Source organism: Crocuta crocuta, unplaced genomic scaffold (genome assembly GCF_008692635.1).
Source record: "Crocuta crocuta isolate KB4526 unplaced genomic scaffold, BGI_CrCroc_1.0 scaffold174, whole genome shotgun sequence".
NCBI lineage: Eukaryota > Metazoa > Chordata > Mammalia > Carnivora > Hyaenidae > Crocuta > Crocuta crocuta.
The window spans coordinates 4,270,533-4,286,758 of NW_027530330.1; the positions used below are offsets into that span (position 1 = coordinate 4,270,533).

General features: G+C 37.3%; 1 protein-coding gene across 2 annotated transcripts in view; it reads left to right on the top strand.

Annotated features, from left to right (window-relative positions):
- The window catches only part of SAMSN1 (SAM domain, SH3 domain and nuclear localization signals 1), a 142,725-nt gene that overhangs the window by 34,698 nt on the left and 91,801 nt on the right, over positions 1 to 16,226 (top strand). Inside the window, exon 3 of one of the 2 annotated variants that reach the window (XM_077765652.1) lies at positions 3,109 to 3,188. The exons of the other annotated variant lie outside the window; for it this stretch is intronic. Within the exon in view, the coding sequence (XP_077621778.1) occupies positions 3,109 to 3,188 (80 nt within the window). The remainder of the gene's footprint in view (positions 1 to 3,108; positions 3,189 to 16,226) is intronic. 2 annotated transcript variants of the gene reach the window in all.

Consider the following 16,226-nt stretch of genomic DNA (forward strand, 5'->3'; position numbering starts at 1 on the left):
TTTTGAATAATTTTATTTTTTTTTTTTTTTTTTTTTTTACCTAATCTCGTTTCTTCTCCACATCTGCATTTGAGGACAATTGGAGTCCGAATATTGATGTTGAATAGTGCATTCCTATGTGCATTGCTGCTTGTGACTCACTTATGTAGTTTATGGGTGTTCTGATAATTTTGTTGCTGCAAACAAACTATCCCACAACTGTTTTTCAATAAAAATATTTATTTATTTATTTATTTTTGAGAGTGGAGAAGAAGAAGACAGAAAGCAAGACAATATCCAAAGTAGGCTCTGCACTGTCAGAGTAGAGTCCCATGTGGGGCTCAAACTCACAAACCATGAGATTATGACCTGAGCTGAAATCAAGAGTCGAATGCCTAACAGACTGAGCTACGCAGGCACCCCAAATTATCCCCAAAATTAAGGGCATTAAACAATGTTTTATTAGACTCATGGATTTTGTGGGTCAAGAATTTTTTCAAGGCAAGTACTTCATGATATCTAAGCCTTTTTCTGAAAAGATTTGCCTGACTGGGAAGGACTTAAATGTCTGGTGGCTGGAATCATCTAGACTTTTCTTGCCTATATATTTGTCACCTTTTCTGGGATAACTTGAAGGCTGGGCTCAGTGAAGACTTTCAGCTGGAGAACAATATGTGGCCTCTCTAAGAGACATAAGCTTCCTTTAGGCCAAGAGCTAGGTTGCAAGAGGAAGGGACATGAAAGGGACCTTCACAAATCATGGGAAGAAGTGTCTGAAGAGTGAGCATCCCAAATGATCAAAGCAGAAGCTGTAAGACTTCTTCTGACTTAGTTTTGGGGCTTACAACGGATCATTTCCATCGCATTGTCCCGTGACAAGTGAGTTTCTAAGACCAGCTCAATTCAATAAGAACTGTGTTTCTTGATGGAGGCATACCAAGTTCATATTGCAGAATATGTGGTATGAGAGATATTTTGGTGGCCATCTATGAAAAGTACAACTGCATATTACTTAATTCATCAATTGAAACTGTTTTGCTATTTAGGACCAAATTGCTTCTGTTTTTTATAAATATTTTCTTTTAGGGTAATATTTGGGACATTACAAATACATAAAATGTATCAGACCTGAAAACAAATGGCTTGTCTTCATAAAATACCATTTTTCTGGGGTCTCTTCCTTAGTCCAAGACCCTCAAAAGTCCTCTATTATCTGCAGCAGAGGCCACATACTGGTAGCTGTGTAACTGAAGTTACTCTGAGAAAAAGCTTGTTTGGATCATACAGTATTTTAAAAATCAGGAAATTTTATATTAATATCCATGTATTTATGTCTTCTTGAAAAACACGAGGGAAACTGACAATCCTGGGCTCAAAGTTTGAGGTGATTTCAGTTGTGAAATCCAAGAGCAATGGTGACTCTTTAGCTCACCACACATCTTCCATTATCTCCTTGACAAAACTTACCTCATTTAGTTAAGTTACTTATTTGAGTCCTGCTGATATATTTATATTTGCAACATTGGTCTAGTAGGTTATGTCCAAATTCCTTGACTTGGCACTCAAGGCCCTTTAAAATTTTACTTTATTTACTCTTCTAGCCCTATGTCCTCCTATGCTACATTCAGAATTGCCTGTCACTTGAACAGTTTCAGTCTTTACACTTAATTAAATGGTGTTCCACTTATTCCACAATATAGATCAGTGTTCATAGCTGCTATATTTGTCATTTTTCCTTTTCTTCTACCTTTCCAAACTGTGTCCATCTTCAAGCTTCTACTGGGCCCTACCTCTTCCAGGAGTATGCTGAGTCCTAGTGATTCCTCCCCAGAGAAGCATCTAAATTACTCATTTTTCTACTTTACATTGTTATGTAAGCAATGTAAATCCATTGTGCCTATTCCCATGCTGCTTCCGGATTCTAGAGTACAGGTGATCATTTTACTGTCCATTTTCCCATACTCAGAAGGATAATTATAGAGGGAGTTCTCCAAAATTCACATGAAAGGAATCCAAACAGGGAAGAGATGAAAAGGAATGAAGGAACAGAGCAGAGATTTTCTTTTTCCTGAATATAAAGACTTAAAAAAAAAAAGTTGCCTGAACTGCTTCGTGCATCCTGACACTGTAATGGAAGATCTTGCTTCAAAGAGCCAGCTTACAAAATCAGCTCATTTTAAAATTTAAGTATTTTCTGGAATTCTATGTGGTTACTCTGATTTTAAATATTGTTAGTGATGTAAATAACTCTGAGACTGAGCTGGGAATTTAAACTATCCTTTCACGAGAGCCAAGATGGGGATTTGGAGGACAACTCGCCCATGTTTTTCACTGTGTGTGGAGGGTAGGTCTTGCCTGCCACTTTCTCCCCCACCCCAACCCCCCAGGGGGATTATGAGAACAAGGAACAGTGAGAACCTGAAGCAGTAATTGCAAGTGAATAGTGAAGGTGGGAGGGAGTCACTGGCTTTGTGGCAGGTGGTTTCTGTGGTCTCAGTTTCTTTACCTAAGGGACTTGGATTAAGTGAGGTTTAGAGGGCAACTTCTTTCAGGGCATGAGCATTTCAGATCTAAATAAATGGAGTCCCCTTTCCAGCACCTGGCAGGGAAATGCTGCTATAGGTTTCATAGCTTCAAGCTAACAGATACCACATTCCAAAGCTTTTACCAAAGCATGCATAAAACAATTTCAACACGAATAATCCATGTTGAGAAGACATAAGCTAATGAAGCTCAAAATGCCAGGGGTGGAAAATTTAGTTTAACAGAAACAGGTGAGGAGATAACTTCATGGAATACCAGCATGTTGCGGTTAGACGTGGCGTTAGTAGTTGGTATGCTACTCTTTTATTACTGAGAGGGAAACTGAGTCCCACAGAAGCTCCATGGCTTGTTTAGATCCACAGATGGCCAGCAACATTCTTCATTTTTTTGTTGTTAAATTTCTATTTTGTTTTGATCTGTTTCTTGTGAGAATAACACATCTTTAAGAAAACTAACATCTATGGTCTAGACAATGTAGTACCTGAACAGACTAAAGAAAACTATAATGAGTGTTAAATTGCACTTAAACTTCTTAAATCCTGTAATTTCTGATGACATATATATAATATCTATCTCTTTTCATAGATCTAAATGAAGATGATTTTCTTTTGAGTAATAACATGCATACTTCTCAAGGAAAAAAACCACAAGGCATTTCCTATCAGGTAATGTGAACAATCAACATTTGGTGTGGTATTTTGTGAATATCCTCTTGTTGTTGAGCTCTGCAATATTCTAGATGTAGTGTACAATACATAGGCTTGTAGCTTTTTTGTATTTAGTTATTGTAGGTTGTTTTGTAATTGATATGCTTATATGTCTGTGAATTGGAATATAAATGAAAACATTCAATGATGACTTGAGTTGATAAAGCATTCTGATTATGCAAAACATCATGCTCTACAGCCTTTTGATAAGTAGCTCTAAGCCTGTTAAATTAATATGCTGGGATTTTTCCCCAACAAGACCTATGTTAAGTGCTTAGAACTGTCTGGCAACCTTTAGTGAGGGGCATGTCCTTCATGTTTTTATGTTTGATATAAAGACATATACCATTATTCCTGACATATCCTTTATAAATTGCATTAATTAGCCCAGGAGTTCAGGCAATTAAGAATGTTTGAACCTTAGGTCTCCCTAATAATAATAATATAACATTAATTAACACCCAAATAGTTGCCATTCACCCTGTAATGAAAAATAGTATATGCATCAGAAGGGCCAACTGAAGCATCATACTGATTTTTGATATTTTTCTGACAACGATGAGATTCTCTTTAATCATTCTGATAGTTTTATTAGAAAGTTAAAAGTGGCCATCCTTGGTGCGGTAGACTGATCAATAGGAAGATAGGACACAGCATCTGAATTGTGAGGGACTGATTTGGTGAGCTCGCATTCCTCAATCCAGCCTGGTACCTGAGACTATTGGAGGCCCTCCAATAGATTAGACAGTGGACCATAACTTTTGATCTACCACAGTTTCTCCTGGCTGCTCTGATGCTGCCAGGGTCACAGTCCTGTGCTCCTGAGGGGCCACACCACATTGCCTGAGGGCCTTGAACCAGTGAGCTCTCCTGCAGTGCATGGCCAGAGCTCTGATAACAGCTCTGAAGCTTACTGTGCCCCTTAGTACATCTGTGATTTGGGGCAATTTACTTAATCTCTATCTGCCTCAGTTTTCATGATCTGTTAAACTGGTCTGTAAAGAACCTTTATCTCATGGCTGTCGTGAGGATGAAGTGAGATACTTTATTAAAGCACATAGCATCATGGCTGGCATTGAGGAGATGCTTAAAACATTCTGTTGTCTCTGGAGGCACCTCTCTTCCCTTTCCTCCTCTTTTTACTCTTTGCAAGGGATTGACACGTTCACAAGTGCAGCTGGCAGATTATTTCTGAAATGTGCAGTCTCATTCTCCTAAATTTAGATGAGGACTCAGATACAGTATCTAAGTGAAACGTTGTCTGATAGCCAGGAGAAAATGAAAGCTGCTTTACAGTAAGAGTTCCCAGACGTGTGTTGTGCCAAGAGACGTCCTACTTTAGGGTCTTAGCAGGATTGAACCATGTCTTAGATTGAAGAAAATGATGTAAAAAGTTCTTAGAAGAAAACGGTTCAAGGTAAATCTTTAACAATCTTTCTGGCACTTTCATTGGCTAAGAAATGATCCTTCTAGAATAGTAACTATTCACTTGCACTATGTAGTTTATCACTAGAGATCAATTGAGGAAATTCATAAGCAGAGACCGATGAGCAGGAGATATCTAATCTAGAAATTCTCATTTGGGAGAGTAGGGGTGGTCTTATCTATCTTTAGTATATCTCTTCATATTCATGTAGGCATTCAATCGAACTTAACTAATTAAGAAACACTTTTTCTGTATGACAGAATATTTTACTCTAATGAGAAACTATTAAGTATTAAGAAGTGGTATGCAGTTTATTAATCTTTTAACTCCTTGTGACTGAGGAAAAGTCAAAGCATTTTACCCTTTGGAAGACAGGGCAGAGAGAGGGACACATTCTCTCGTGTGAAGGGGCAAACTGGCCTGTCTGTGGTATCCATAAGAGTGGACTTTGGCACAGACTGTGGCTTCTCATCAGGTGAGCAGATGACTTATCAGAGCAATGTGTCTCCAAATGTGGCCTGGGGACTGTCTGTATCAGAATCAGGATACTTGTTAAAAATGCAGACTTCTGAGCCTCACTCATGTCCAAATGAATTATCATGCCTGGGGGCCAGGAATAGGTACTTTTATGAGTGCCCTGATGATGCTGACTAAGTACATGAACCATGAAGCTCCATGGCAGCCAGACAGTTGATGGGCAATTGCCTACTGATACGATGCCCTGTGCGATTTCACTTTACAAGCCCAAACTTGGCTCATGTCTGGTCTGGGAAGACAGTAGCCTCGTGGAAAAACTGAATTTGATTTTTGTTTTATATTGTGAGGATGATATATATTCATTATAGAACATTTAAAGACCATGTGAAAGTAGAAAGGATTAAAATAATGAAGGGGCGCCTGGGTGGCTCAGTTGGCTGAACATCCGACTCTTGATTTCAGCTCAGATCATGATCTCACAGTTTGTGGGTTTGAGTCCCTCATCAGACTCCACACTGATGGTGTGAACCCTGCTTGGGATTCTCTCTCTCTCTCTCTGTACTCTTCCACTCATGTTCTCTCCCTTTTCTCTCTCAAAATAAACTTAAAGAATAGTGAATAATATCTTTTTTTTAATTTTTTTTTAATTTATTATTTCTAGGAGAGAGAGAGAGAGACAGCGTGAGCAGGGGAGGGTCAGAGAGAGAGGGAGTCACAGACTGAAACAGGCTCCAGGCTCTGAGCCGGCAGTCAGCACAGAGCCCGACGCGGGGCTCGAACCCACGAACGTGAGATCACGACCTAAGCGAAAGTCGGACGCTCAACCGACTAAGCCACCCAGGCGCCCCAGTGAATAATATCTTAACAGGGTCAATATTTTCATATGACTGGCAATTTTACTGAATATCATTAACATGGAATAAACTTCATAGGACATAATACATATTCATAGTTATGCTTATCATGTGATGAGGCCTATGAAATATATTTTGGACAATGAAAACATTCCTAATAAAAAAAGTTTAACATTAACTGAATTCCCAATCAGAAAATACTCAACTAGGGGCGCCTGGGTGGCTAAGCTGGTTAAGTGTCCGACTTCGGCTCAGGTCATGATCTCATGGTTCGTGGGTTCGAGCCCTGCGTTGGGCTCTGTGCTGACAGCTAGCTCAGAGCCTGGAGCCTGTTTTGGATCCTGTGTCTCCCTCTCTCTCTGACCTTCCCCTGATCACGCTGTCTCTCTCTTTCTCAGAAATAAATAAAAAAAACATTTTAAAAAATTAAAAAGAAAACACTCAACTAGACATCTTTCCTTCGTGTTCTCAAAATAAGAGGAAAGATCTCAGGCATAGAGGAAAGTACTAGAAATCAAGTGGCAGGAGGTAGGGTCAGGAAGTGTTTACGGAATGCTGTCTTCAATACTAACTTAGTTCCATGAATATTTCTGACTACTTGGCCTGGGATAAATTTGCTGCTGAACCCAGCTTGCAGGACAAATACTGATGGGGAAAGTTTGAAGCAAAGCAGAGACGGCCTGATAACTGTGATCATTATCCCGACCATAAAGAACACCTTGGGGTAACTTGACTCCCAGCATTTATTTTTGTATCCTTGTTCTTATTTGTTCTTTTCTGGCAGCATTCAGTTGATGGCTCAGACCTTTTGTAGCATATTGAAAAGGGTATAAACTATGCGGTAATACAGACTTTGGGCTAATATATTTTCAAAAATGTTTCATGCCTCATTTCTCACGTAAATTCTTAGGTTGCTTTCAGCCTTCAGAGCATCATTCATATTCATGATAGAAAAAAGGGATAACATTTATTATTTTCAGTGCTGGTGATATTAAGTACTGTCAAGCACCCCCACCCAGAACTGCACCAAAATATTTTCTCCCTAAGCTCCTTCAGTGGAAAAAGTGTTGCTGAGTGAATTAATTTTTAAAAATATGTCTTCATATGGATGTGTGTGTTAGTTTCTCTTCTTCTAAGGCTTACATCACTTCACACCCATTTCGACCAATTTCTTTTTTTGATGTCTTTTTCTATGGAGACTGCAAGGTTAGGTATTTGAATTCTTAGCTCCCCCTGTAGTTAGGGTGATCGTGGGATCCAATTCTGATCAGTGAATTATAGCTAGAAATTCCTGGAGGGGGGGGGCGGGGCGGGGTGGGGGAGGTTCTTTTCAGAAAAAAAAAAAAGCAAAGACTCTTGAGAAAGCTTTGCCCTTTGCTCCTCCCCCTGCTGGAAGCTGGGACTCGGTATCTGATGAGTTAGCAGCTTCCAGTCCTAGGGCGAAAGACGCGTGGTAAGTAAAGATGGTGGGGCAAAGGCATAGAGCCTGGTTCATCAGTGACATTCCGAAGTTGCTACATCCTCATTGGACTGCTTACGTTGGGACTTCTTGCTGTGGAGAAACGTAAGACTTAACACTTATCTAAGCCACTGTGATTGTGTTTTCTATTCCTCAAAGCTGGACGTATTCCTCATGAATGCATTTTACGTGTCTAATCCACTTTTGCTACTGCTGAACCCTGATTGCTCTAGGATATTCGATCAAACCTTGCCCACAGAGTTAGATGGTGTCTAGACTCAGCTTTGACTGTGCAATCTAGACTAGCCTCCTCCAATTCTCCTGCAGTGTAATCAGTGTCTAGAGTTGAGAGTTAATCATTTAGTCCTTAAGACAAAAACTGGATTAGCAGCAGCAACAACAACAACAAAAACCCCTTGGCTATATACAACCCACTGGCAACATAAAGACTTAAAACTGTACCCAATGCAGCGCACCATTGTTGGAAAAATGTGTAGATTGGATCAAAGTGGGACTGCTTTTTGGTGCACTTAACTGAGGTCACTTGACAACAGATGCCTGGAAAGGAAAAGAACTTTAAGGTTATGCCGTGACCTGTTAGTGAGCAGGAGAGGTAGGTCCTTTATTAGTTTTCATCAGCGAAATTTGGGGTGGTTCTAAAGAAAGGTTGTGAACAAACTATAAGACATGAAAAAAAGACACCAGAATGACAGGTTGTTTAAATAGCACGTGCAGTGTCAACCGAAAAATAGTTCTTATGTATGATATAATATAAAAATGAACAAACTTTGTTATGCATTGATCTTCCTTTCAAGTACTTCCTTTATATAACTTTGCCAGTATCGTAGTTATCTATAGGTAAATAGCATATTACTCCCAAAATTAGGGGTTTAAAACAGCACACATATATTATCTCATAGTTTCAGTGTTGCGAGTTTGGGGATAGCTGGTGATTCTAGCTCAGGGTCTCACATGAGGTTGAAATCAAAATGTCATCTAAAAGCTACCTGTGGCTGAAGGATCTGTTTTCAAACTCCCTCTCCCTGCTATAGCCAAGGGTGTGTGCTCCTTGCTCATAGCTGTTTGGAGGAATTAGTCTCTCATCTTGTTGGCCTTTCCATATGGCTGCTTGAGTATATCATAGTGTGGCATTTGGCTTCTCACAGGATGAGGGATCCAAAGCACAGGCTAAGAAGGAAACCATATGTCTTTTAAGACGTAGTCTCAGAAGTCATACACCATCACTTCCACCTTATTCTATTTATTAAATCCAGCCTATACTAAGGAGAGGGGCACTATGACCCACCTTTTGAAGAGAACAGTATAAAACAATTTATGAACATATTTTAAAACCACCAGAGCTACCTAATAATATTACAACATTATAGATGTAGGAGTTTTCCAATATCCCAAGAGCAATATTATAACTCATTTTGCAGATAGAAAGAATGTAGAGCTCTATTCGCTATAGAAGGAAAATGTAACCTCATTTTTTAATAGAAGATTTTAAACAGTGGCTTTAGTTGGTGTTAAAGGAATATTGAATGTTAGTATGAAATCCACATCTTTGTCTCTAGTGGAATGAAATTAAAATCAGAATAGATTATCTTACTTTAGTATCCAAAGTCATACTCTATCTATCCTCTATCTATTCCCTCATAAAACAAAGAAAAGAGGTTAAGCAGTTGCCATTTCAACTTTTAGTGTTATGCAAGGAAAATAAATGCCTGATTCTCACAAATAAATTTTATGAATGAACTAACTTAAATATATATATAGATAGATAGATAGATAGATATTGTCCCATCTTGACCACTTTAAAAGGTTGATAGGAGTTATTTGGGGATTCCTTAGCATTATTGTCATATTTAAAAGAGTTATACAACTCAAAAAATGGCTCATAAGCACATTCTAGTAACTTGTACTGTGTCAAGCACCAAGTACTACTAGACATCATTAAAATGTAACACAAACCTGAGAATGTGGGCCTAATCGTCTAACATTCCACATGCTGTACCCAATGGCAAAATGAAATCCAGACACTCAGTATGAACTTGAGTCCCTTGAGCTATTTTGTATTTCCACTTCCTGCCTCTCGGTCCTTGGCTAGGTAGGACTTATGGGACTTCTGCTTAGCTTTGAACCTTGTAGTAACCAAACTTGCTTTACCTTTATCTGAGTTATAACTTTTAACTTTGGACTTGTTTAAATTCTCTGTGTCTCAGTTTCCTTATGTGTACGGTGGTGATGAGATAAACTTCTTATGAGTGTTAAAAATATTAAATGAAACAGCATACATATATTATCCTAGAAGATGTTCAATGAACATTTGCATCCTCTCCCTAAATTCCTCTTAATCCCCCTTAAGGCGCTACCCTCACAATACACCTTGAAATTCCTTTCTATTCTGTTACAAACTCCATCCAATGTCGCTTGCTTAATACCAGGTACATAGGTTTTTCAAGTAGATGTCAACAGTAAGGAGATTACATGGACAGGTACTAAACCTAAAATATCTTGTGCTATGATTCCAGATATTACCCAACTCCAAGTATATAACTGGTTTGAGTTTACATTCTATCAGAGGTTCAGAAAGGATGCCTATTGTGTACCTAATAGTGAAGGACGGTAGGGGGATTAAGGTTTACATTGTTTCATAAGCCATTTCCTTGATTCTAAGTCATTTTCTATCAACTTCTGGTTTGGGATGACGTGTTGGGACTGGAGAAAGTGAGGGATGGGAAGTGAATCCACTCTATATGTAATGTATATACACGCACACATATACACACACACCTGCACACATCGACTCATCTTTATATGTATGTATTTGATGAAACACTAATCATTGTACTTTGATAACTTGATGATTATCATAATTGAGAAAATGGATCCTTTCCCCACTATTTTGGCACCCTTGTGCAGTTTTGTTTATTTATTTTTTAAAAAGAATGTTGGGGACCCTGGGTGGCTCAGTCGCTGAAGCGTCCGACATCGGCTCAGGTCATGATCTTCCGGTTCGTGAGTTGAGCCCTTCTTCAGGCTTTGTGCTGACAGCTCAGAGCCTGGAGCTGCTTCATATTCTGTGTCTCTCTCCCTCTGTCCCTCCCCCACTCATGCTCTGCCTCTTTCTCAAAAATAAATAATAAAATATTTTTTAAAAAAGAATGTTAACATCAATCTTCTTCTAATGCTAAAGAGGGTAACCTTTAAATGGTGGAGTCCCTCTCACTATCAAAGACATGTGAATCTGGGACACCTGGGTGGCTCAGTGGGTTAAGCCGTTAAGCTTCTGACTTTGGCTGAGGTCATGAACTCGTGGTTCATGAGTTTGAGCCCTGCATTAGGCTCTGTGCTGACAGCTCAGAGCCTGAAGCCTGCCTTGGATTCTCCCTCTCTCTCTGTTTCTTTCCTGTTCTCTCTCTACCTCAAAAATAAAGATTAAAAGAATTTTTAAAAAGATATGTAAAACCCACTTCCAATGAAATGGTAGGAAACTTCTCCCCAAATCATACTATTTTTTTCTGTTTCCCCAAAATTTTAATGCAATGAACATTGTTTTCTATAGTTCTTTATTACGTTTGCTACATGGAAGTGTTTTTAGAGAATATAAAAAACACTTTGTCATTATTGAAAAGCTCTCCGATTTAAGCATAAAATAGTACCTTTAAAGAAGGATGTTTTTAATGTAAAACAAATTCCTCCTAACTTAGCAATTTTTCCTGAGATAAGGAAAATTTTATAGTGTTGAGCAGTGTATCTTTGTGTGCCAACTCTTTCTTGTATTAAAATCCTCAGATCACATTAACCGCCTTCCTCTCCTAGTTGGCCATTGCTAAACACAAGTTCAGGGAAAGGACATGTTTTAAAAAGTATGGAAAATTTCCAAGACACTGGTGTATCAGCAAGTCTCGTAGTGTTATGGACCTGAATAAACTGTAAGCCCTCTTTACAATTCTTTTTCCAGACTTGTTTTGGGAACACTGTAAGCTAAATTATACATATTTACTTGATTATTATTTCCTAAAATGTAATATAAACTTCCAGATTCTGTGGCAAATAACTACTTTCAATAAATCATGTTTCTTAATGTAGGTATAAATATGATAGTTTCAAGGCATCTCTTTTCACAGCACTCTCTTCCCAAAGATAATTAACATGTTAACATCTGAGGTTCTGTAATAGTTTTCCTCTCAACAGTACTTTTTTTTTTTTTTTTTGCCTGAGGGATGATAGCTATTATAGGTAGGAAGAGGTGATGAAAAAGTACTATTTAAATATTACTTCTATTTCCTGAAAAACTAATGTACTCTGCCCTTGCTGGTTCCCATGACTTCTAAGTTTTTAATAACTAGTTAAATATCAAAGAGCTGTAGGAAAAAAAAAAAAACCAAATTACAATGAATCCCAAAAGGACTTCCTAGATGAAAATGCAGCTATGCGTTTGGGAGGACTGTGAAAAAAATTATTTAGAAACAGAATCAAGAGAACCCGATCAAGAAATCTAGAGCTACCATTATGCTCTTAGGCTACTAAATTCACATTTCTGCGCCTCAGTTTCCTCCTTTTCAAAGTAAGGTGTTGGACTAGATGACTACAAAGACCTCTTTAAGCTCTAATAATCTGTGATCAATAGTAACTCATTTCTACTTTTTCCTTAGTATTCCTCTGAGGCCCAAGACTTTACATAAAGTAACAAAAGAAAATACTTATTTACCTTAATGTCTCTAAACTTATTAGAAGAACAATGAATTCCTGTGATCCAAACCCTCATTTTATAGAAGCACAGAGAAGTGTGGCTCGTTCAAGTTCACATGACTAGTCACAAAGCAGAACATCACAGCAAAGCAGTCACTTGGATGTGGAAATGTTGGTGTTCAGAGCCAACAGCCAAGAAATAATTCTTGAGATGGCTTCAGTGCAAAAAAGTGGTTTTATTAAAGCATGGGGACAAGACCCATGGGCAGTAAGAGCAGCACTTGGGTTCTGACAGGTGACTGATGATATATTTTCAAGTTGGGAGGGGGTTAGGGATAGCCTAATTCTCTAAGGAATTTTGGAAGCAAGCTATTCAGGACCTTTAGGAGGCTAGCGATTGTTAGGAAAAAGTCATTTATTACTGTTTAGTAAAAACTCAGTCATGAGACCTTTTAGATGTTTATCAGTGGGCCATATTCTTGGTGGATGATTGCTAGCATAGATTTGAGGGGTAGAGATAAAGGAAATTTCCAAAAGAATTTTTATATGTTAAAGTAGACTTACAGGATCCTGGGTGGGCAGGCCACCGTTAACCTAAGATTGCCTCTTGTCCTTAGCAAAGTGTCATCATCAAGGCAGCTGAGTTCCTAGAGGAAGTTCACTCTGCCTGTCTCCAAGACTTATCAATGGGCTGTAAGTCATAAGGAAATTTTCTTTTCTTTTCTTTTGCCTGTGTTTCCCGCATCAGCATATCTGCCCACCAAAGCTGATTCTATCAAGCCAGGGTTTCCCTGATACTTTTGTTTATTTCTTGTATAGGGTATAACTTCGTGATATCTTTTTGTATCTTTTTCTATGTAATTTCCTATACCCATAGCTCCTTGTATGCTAGAAATCTAGTAGATGTTTAATAAAAATTGGTTAATTTGTGTACTGGCACTTATATTTCCTACTGTGTAAATTTTTGGGGATCAGCCAAAGAGTGTACCCTACAAGAGAAATATTCCTATGAATAGTTATTAGAAACTTCTTTGAAATTTCAGAGCAGATGGTATTACATGGAAAGTAATTTCTGACTTATGTAATCCAGGCAGCTCCCAGTTAGCTTTGCAATGTCTCCCCGTTAAAAGACTGACCCCAACCTGTGGGTCAAGAAGGAGCAAAGAGTATTCTTGGCTTTCCGTCAGAAGTTGGGGGAGATGGCCATGGAGCTGTAACTTCTTTGTGCCGAGGAGAATAGAACCCATGTGGCATGTTATTCCAAGACCAGAATTATGAACACCAAAACCAACCTGAGAGGAAGCAGGAGCCAGAAACCTGTATTAGAACTCGAGGAGGTGATTGGTATTTATATAGTGGGACAAAACTGCTACATAAGGGCTTTGTTGGACATGTGAAATTACACTGCTTAGCTGTTCAAATACCTGTTAATTCTCCAGGCAAGTGCAGTTCCCTCCCCACTATACCTTATGCAATCTTTCTCTCCTGTGAGTAACCATCACATTTTATTTGCACTTCTCAGATGACAAACCTTAACTTTTTCCTCCAGATGTATTTTTAACCAGCTTCAGCTCACATATATTATTGAGCATATTAGAGACCAGGTTTGAGATGTGCAAAATAACCCTGGAACCCCAAAGAGTTCACCCTTTTCTTGGAGGGAACAGGCACAGAAACAGACTACTGATTTTTTTAAATGACTCATACTAAGCAATGAGCATCATAAAGCCGACAAAATATCTTATTCTTTTTTGTATCTCCCAAAGATTATGTGCTTGGTAAATGTGTGTTGAATGAATAAATATTTTATAAGTCTTCTAGGAGAGTGTATTCTATTTCTTTAATTCATTCAATTGCCTTTTCATTCAATGGTTTTTTTTAAAAATTGTGCTTGACCGTGTGTTAAGTATTGGTCTAGTGTTTAATCTTAATTTCTATTAGTGAAAAAAATAATAAATTTTGTAATTATAATTACATAAGAATACCTAACATCAACATGGCAATTTTCCACCAATTATTTTTTCAATCAGTATTTTATTTATACAGATGAAATGTTTTCAAATTGCCTTTTTAGTTGGTTTTAGTTGCAAGAAAGCAGTAAAATCATCCTCTGAAATGAAACTTGTTTATTTTCATGTTTGCATTGATTGATTCTAGTTTATAATTCTTGGTTTTATTACTGTGCATTGAGTTACAAAGTGTTCATTGATCACTGTGACCTCACAAATGATCTTTTTAAAGTATGCTTTAAGTCATAAATAAACACTAGTCACTTTTATATACAAGTGAATGGATATACAGCTTTGAGGTTTTAACAATCTCATCATTTAAAACTAATTCTTTTTTGTTTTTACCATGAAAATAACTTTACTCATTTTTACCCAGTGCCTAGGTATCTTTTTTTCAAGTGGCTAGGAATAAATTCACAGTAAAAAGAAAAAACAAACAACAAAGCAAACAAACAAAAACATTAGGTACTTATGTTCTGTTTGGCGGAAATAGATTCGATTATAAACACCTGTGTTCTAGGGGCGCCTGGGTGGCTCAGTCAGTTAACTGTCTGACTTCAGTTCAGGTCATGATCTCACAGTTAGCGGGTTCAAGCCCTGTGTCAGTCTCTGTGCTGACAGCTCAGAGCCTGGAACCTGCTTCAGATTCTGTGCCTCCCCCTCTCTCTGCCCTTCCCGTCTTGTGCTCTGTCTCTGTCAAAACATTAAAAAGTAAAAAAACAAAAAAAGTGTATTCTAAATATAGTTTTTAAATTATAGAATTTCTCTCAATTATAGGAGTAGTATGTCTTTATTATGAAGAGTATTTATAGAAGGAAAAGAAAGCCACTTAGAGTGGTGTTTATATTTTTTATACAAATTTACATACTGGCTTTTTACTTAATAGTGTTTTGTGACCATTAAAAAAGTCATTTCTAAAATCCTAAAAAGGACAAATCTTTAGTAACTAAGTGAAGAGTCAGAAGAATCGGGAGTTCAGAAAAATTGTGAAAGCAAAATACATGAAACTATCTAAGGTTTCATTTCCTAGTGTTCATTACTGCCTTCTTTTAAAATAAGCTAAGATAATTAATTTAAAAGAATCTGTTTCCCATGTTGAAGAAATTGTGTGAAATAGATGTCAAGTGATCAGGCTCTTTCTATTTGAATACTTGTTTAAAAGGTCATGAGAGAGGAACAATTTTTTTAAATCAGAAGAACAAAAAAGAACAAAGAGAAATTATTTTACTTCATGCAATGTCTATCATGTTAATTTCCAGCTTCCTTTTCAATTCAGACAGTTAGATGGTCTGGATTTAGTTAGTCTCCATAAGCCTAAATTTCTCCTGTGTAAAAGGAAAGGATACTACTGGGGAAAAAAATTAAATTCCCTTGTAGGGGAATACGTATGTGAAAGAAGATATGTGTGTGTGTGTGTGTGTTTGAGGTATTCAATATATTTATGCATGTATATCTGTGTATAAATATATAATATATAAATAAGATAAAAATAAAAGATGATACATTTATATATACATGAAGCAGGAGGTATATATATATAAGAGAGAATAGACCTATAAATCTGTGAGTATCTACCTGATATTTATCCTCCTTTGAAGAACCATATTTAATTTATAAATCAAAACCTTGGATTTGGTTGGTCTTAATTTGGCTTTCAATTCTAGATAACTAGTCATTACGTTAGCTTCTAAAAATCTCGTGAGAAAGGACATTGGATTAAAAGTCAGAATATTTGATTTTCATCCTAGCTCTATTATTAATGAATTATCTTTCTCTGGATAAGCCACTTAGCTTCTCTGGTTTTTCTCATTTTTTAAAAAGCTGGTAGACTAGATGTCCAATAAGTTCCATCCTAGTTCATAAAATATGGTTGTAGGACTAAGCCAGTTTAATAATTCATTGATGCTATTTTCTAAAAATTATTCTATCATCCTAATAGTCAAGCAAAGTGTCAGAATGAGGTGTATTTAATCTAACACTTCTAACCAAAATTCTACATTATTTTAAGGAATGTGAGAAAAATGAACTAAAGGAAATGCATATTTATATATGAAAGATACAGTATATACATAG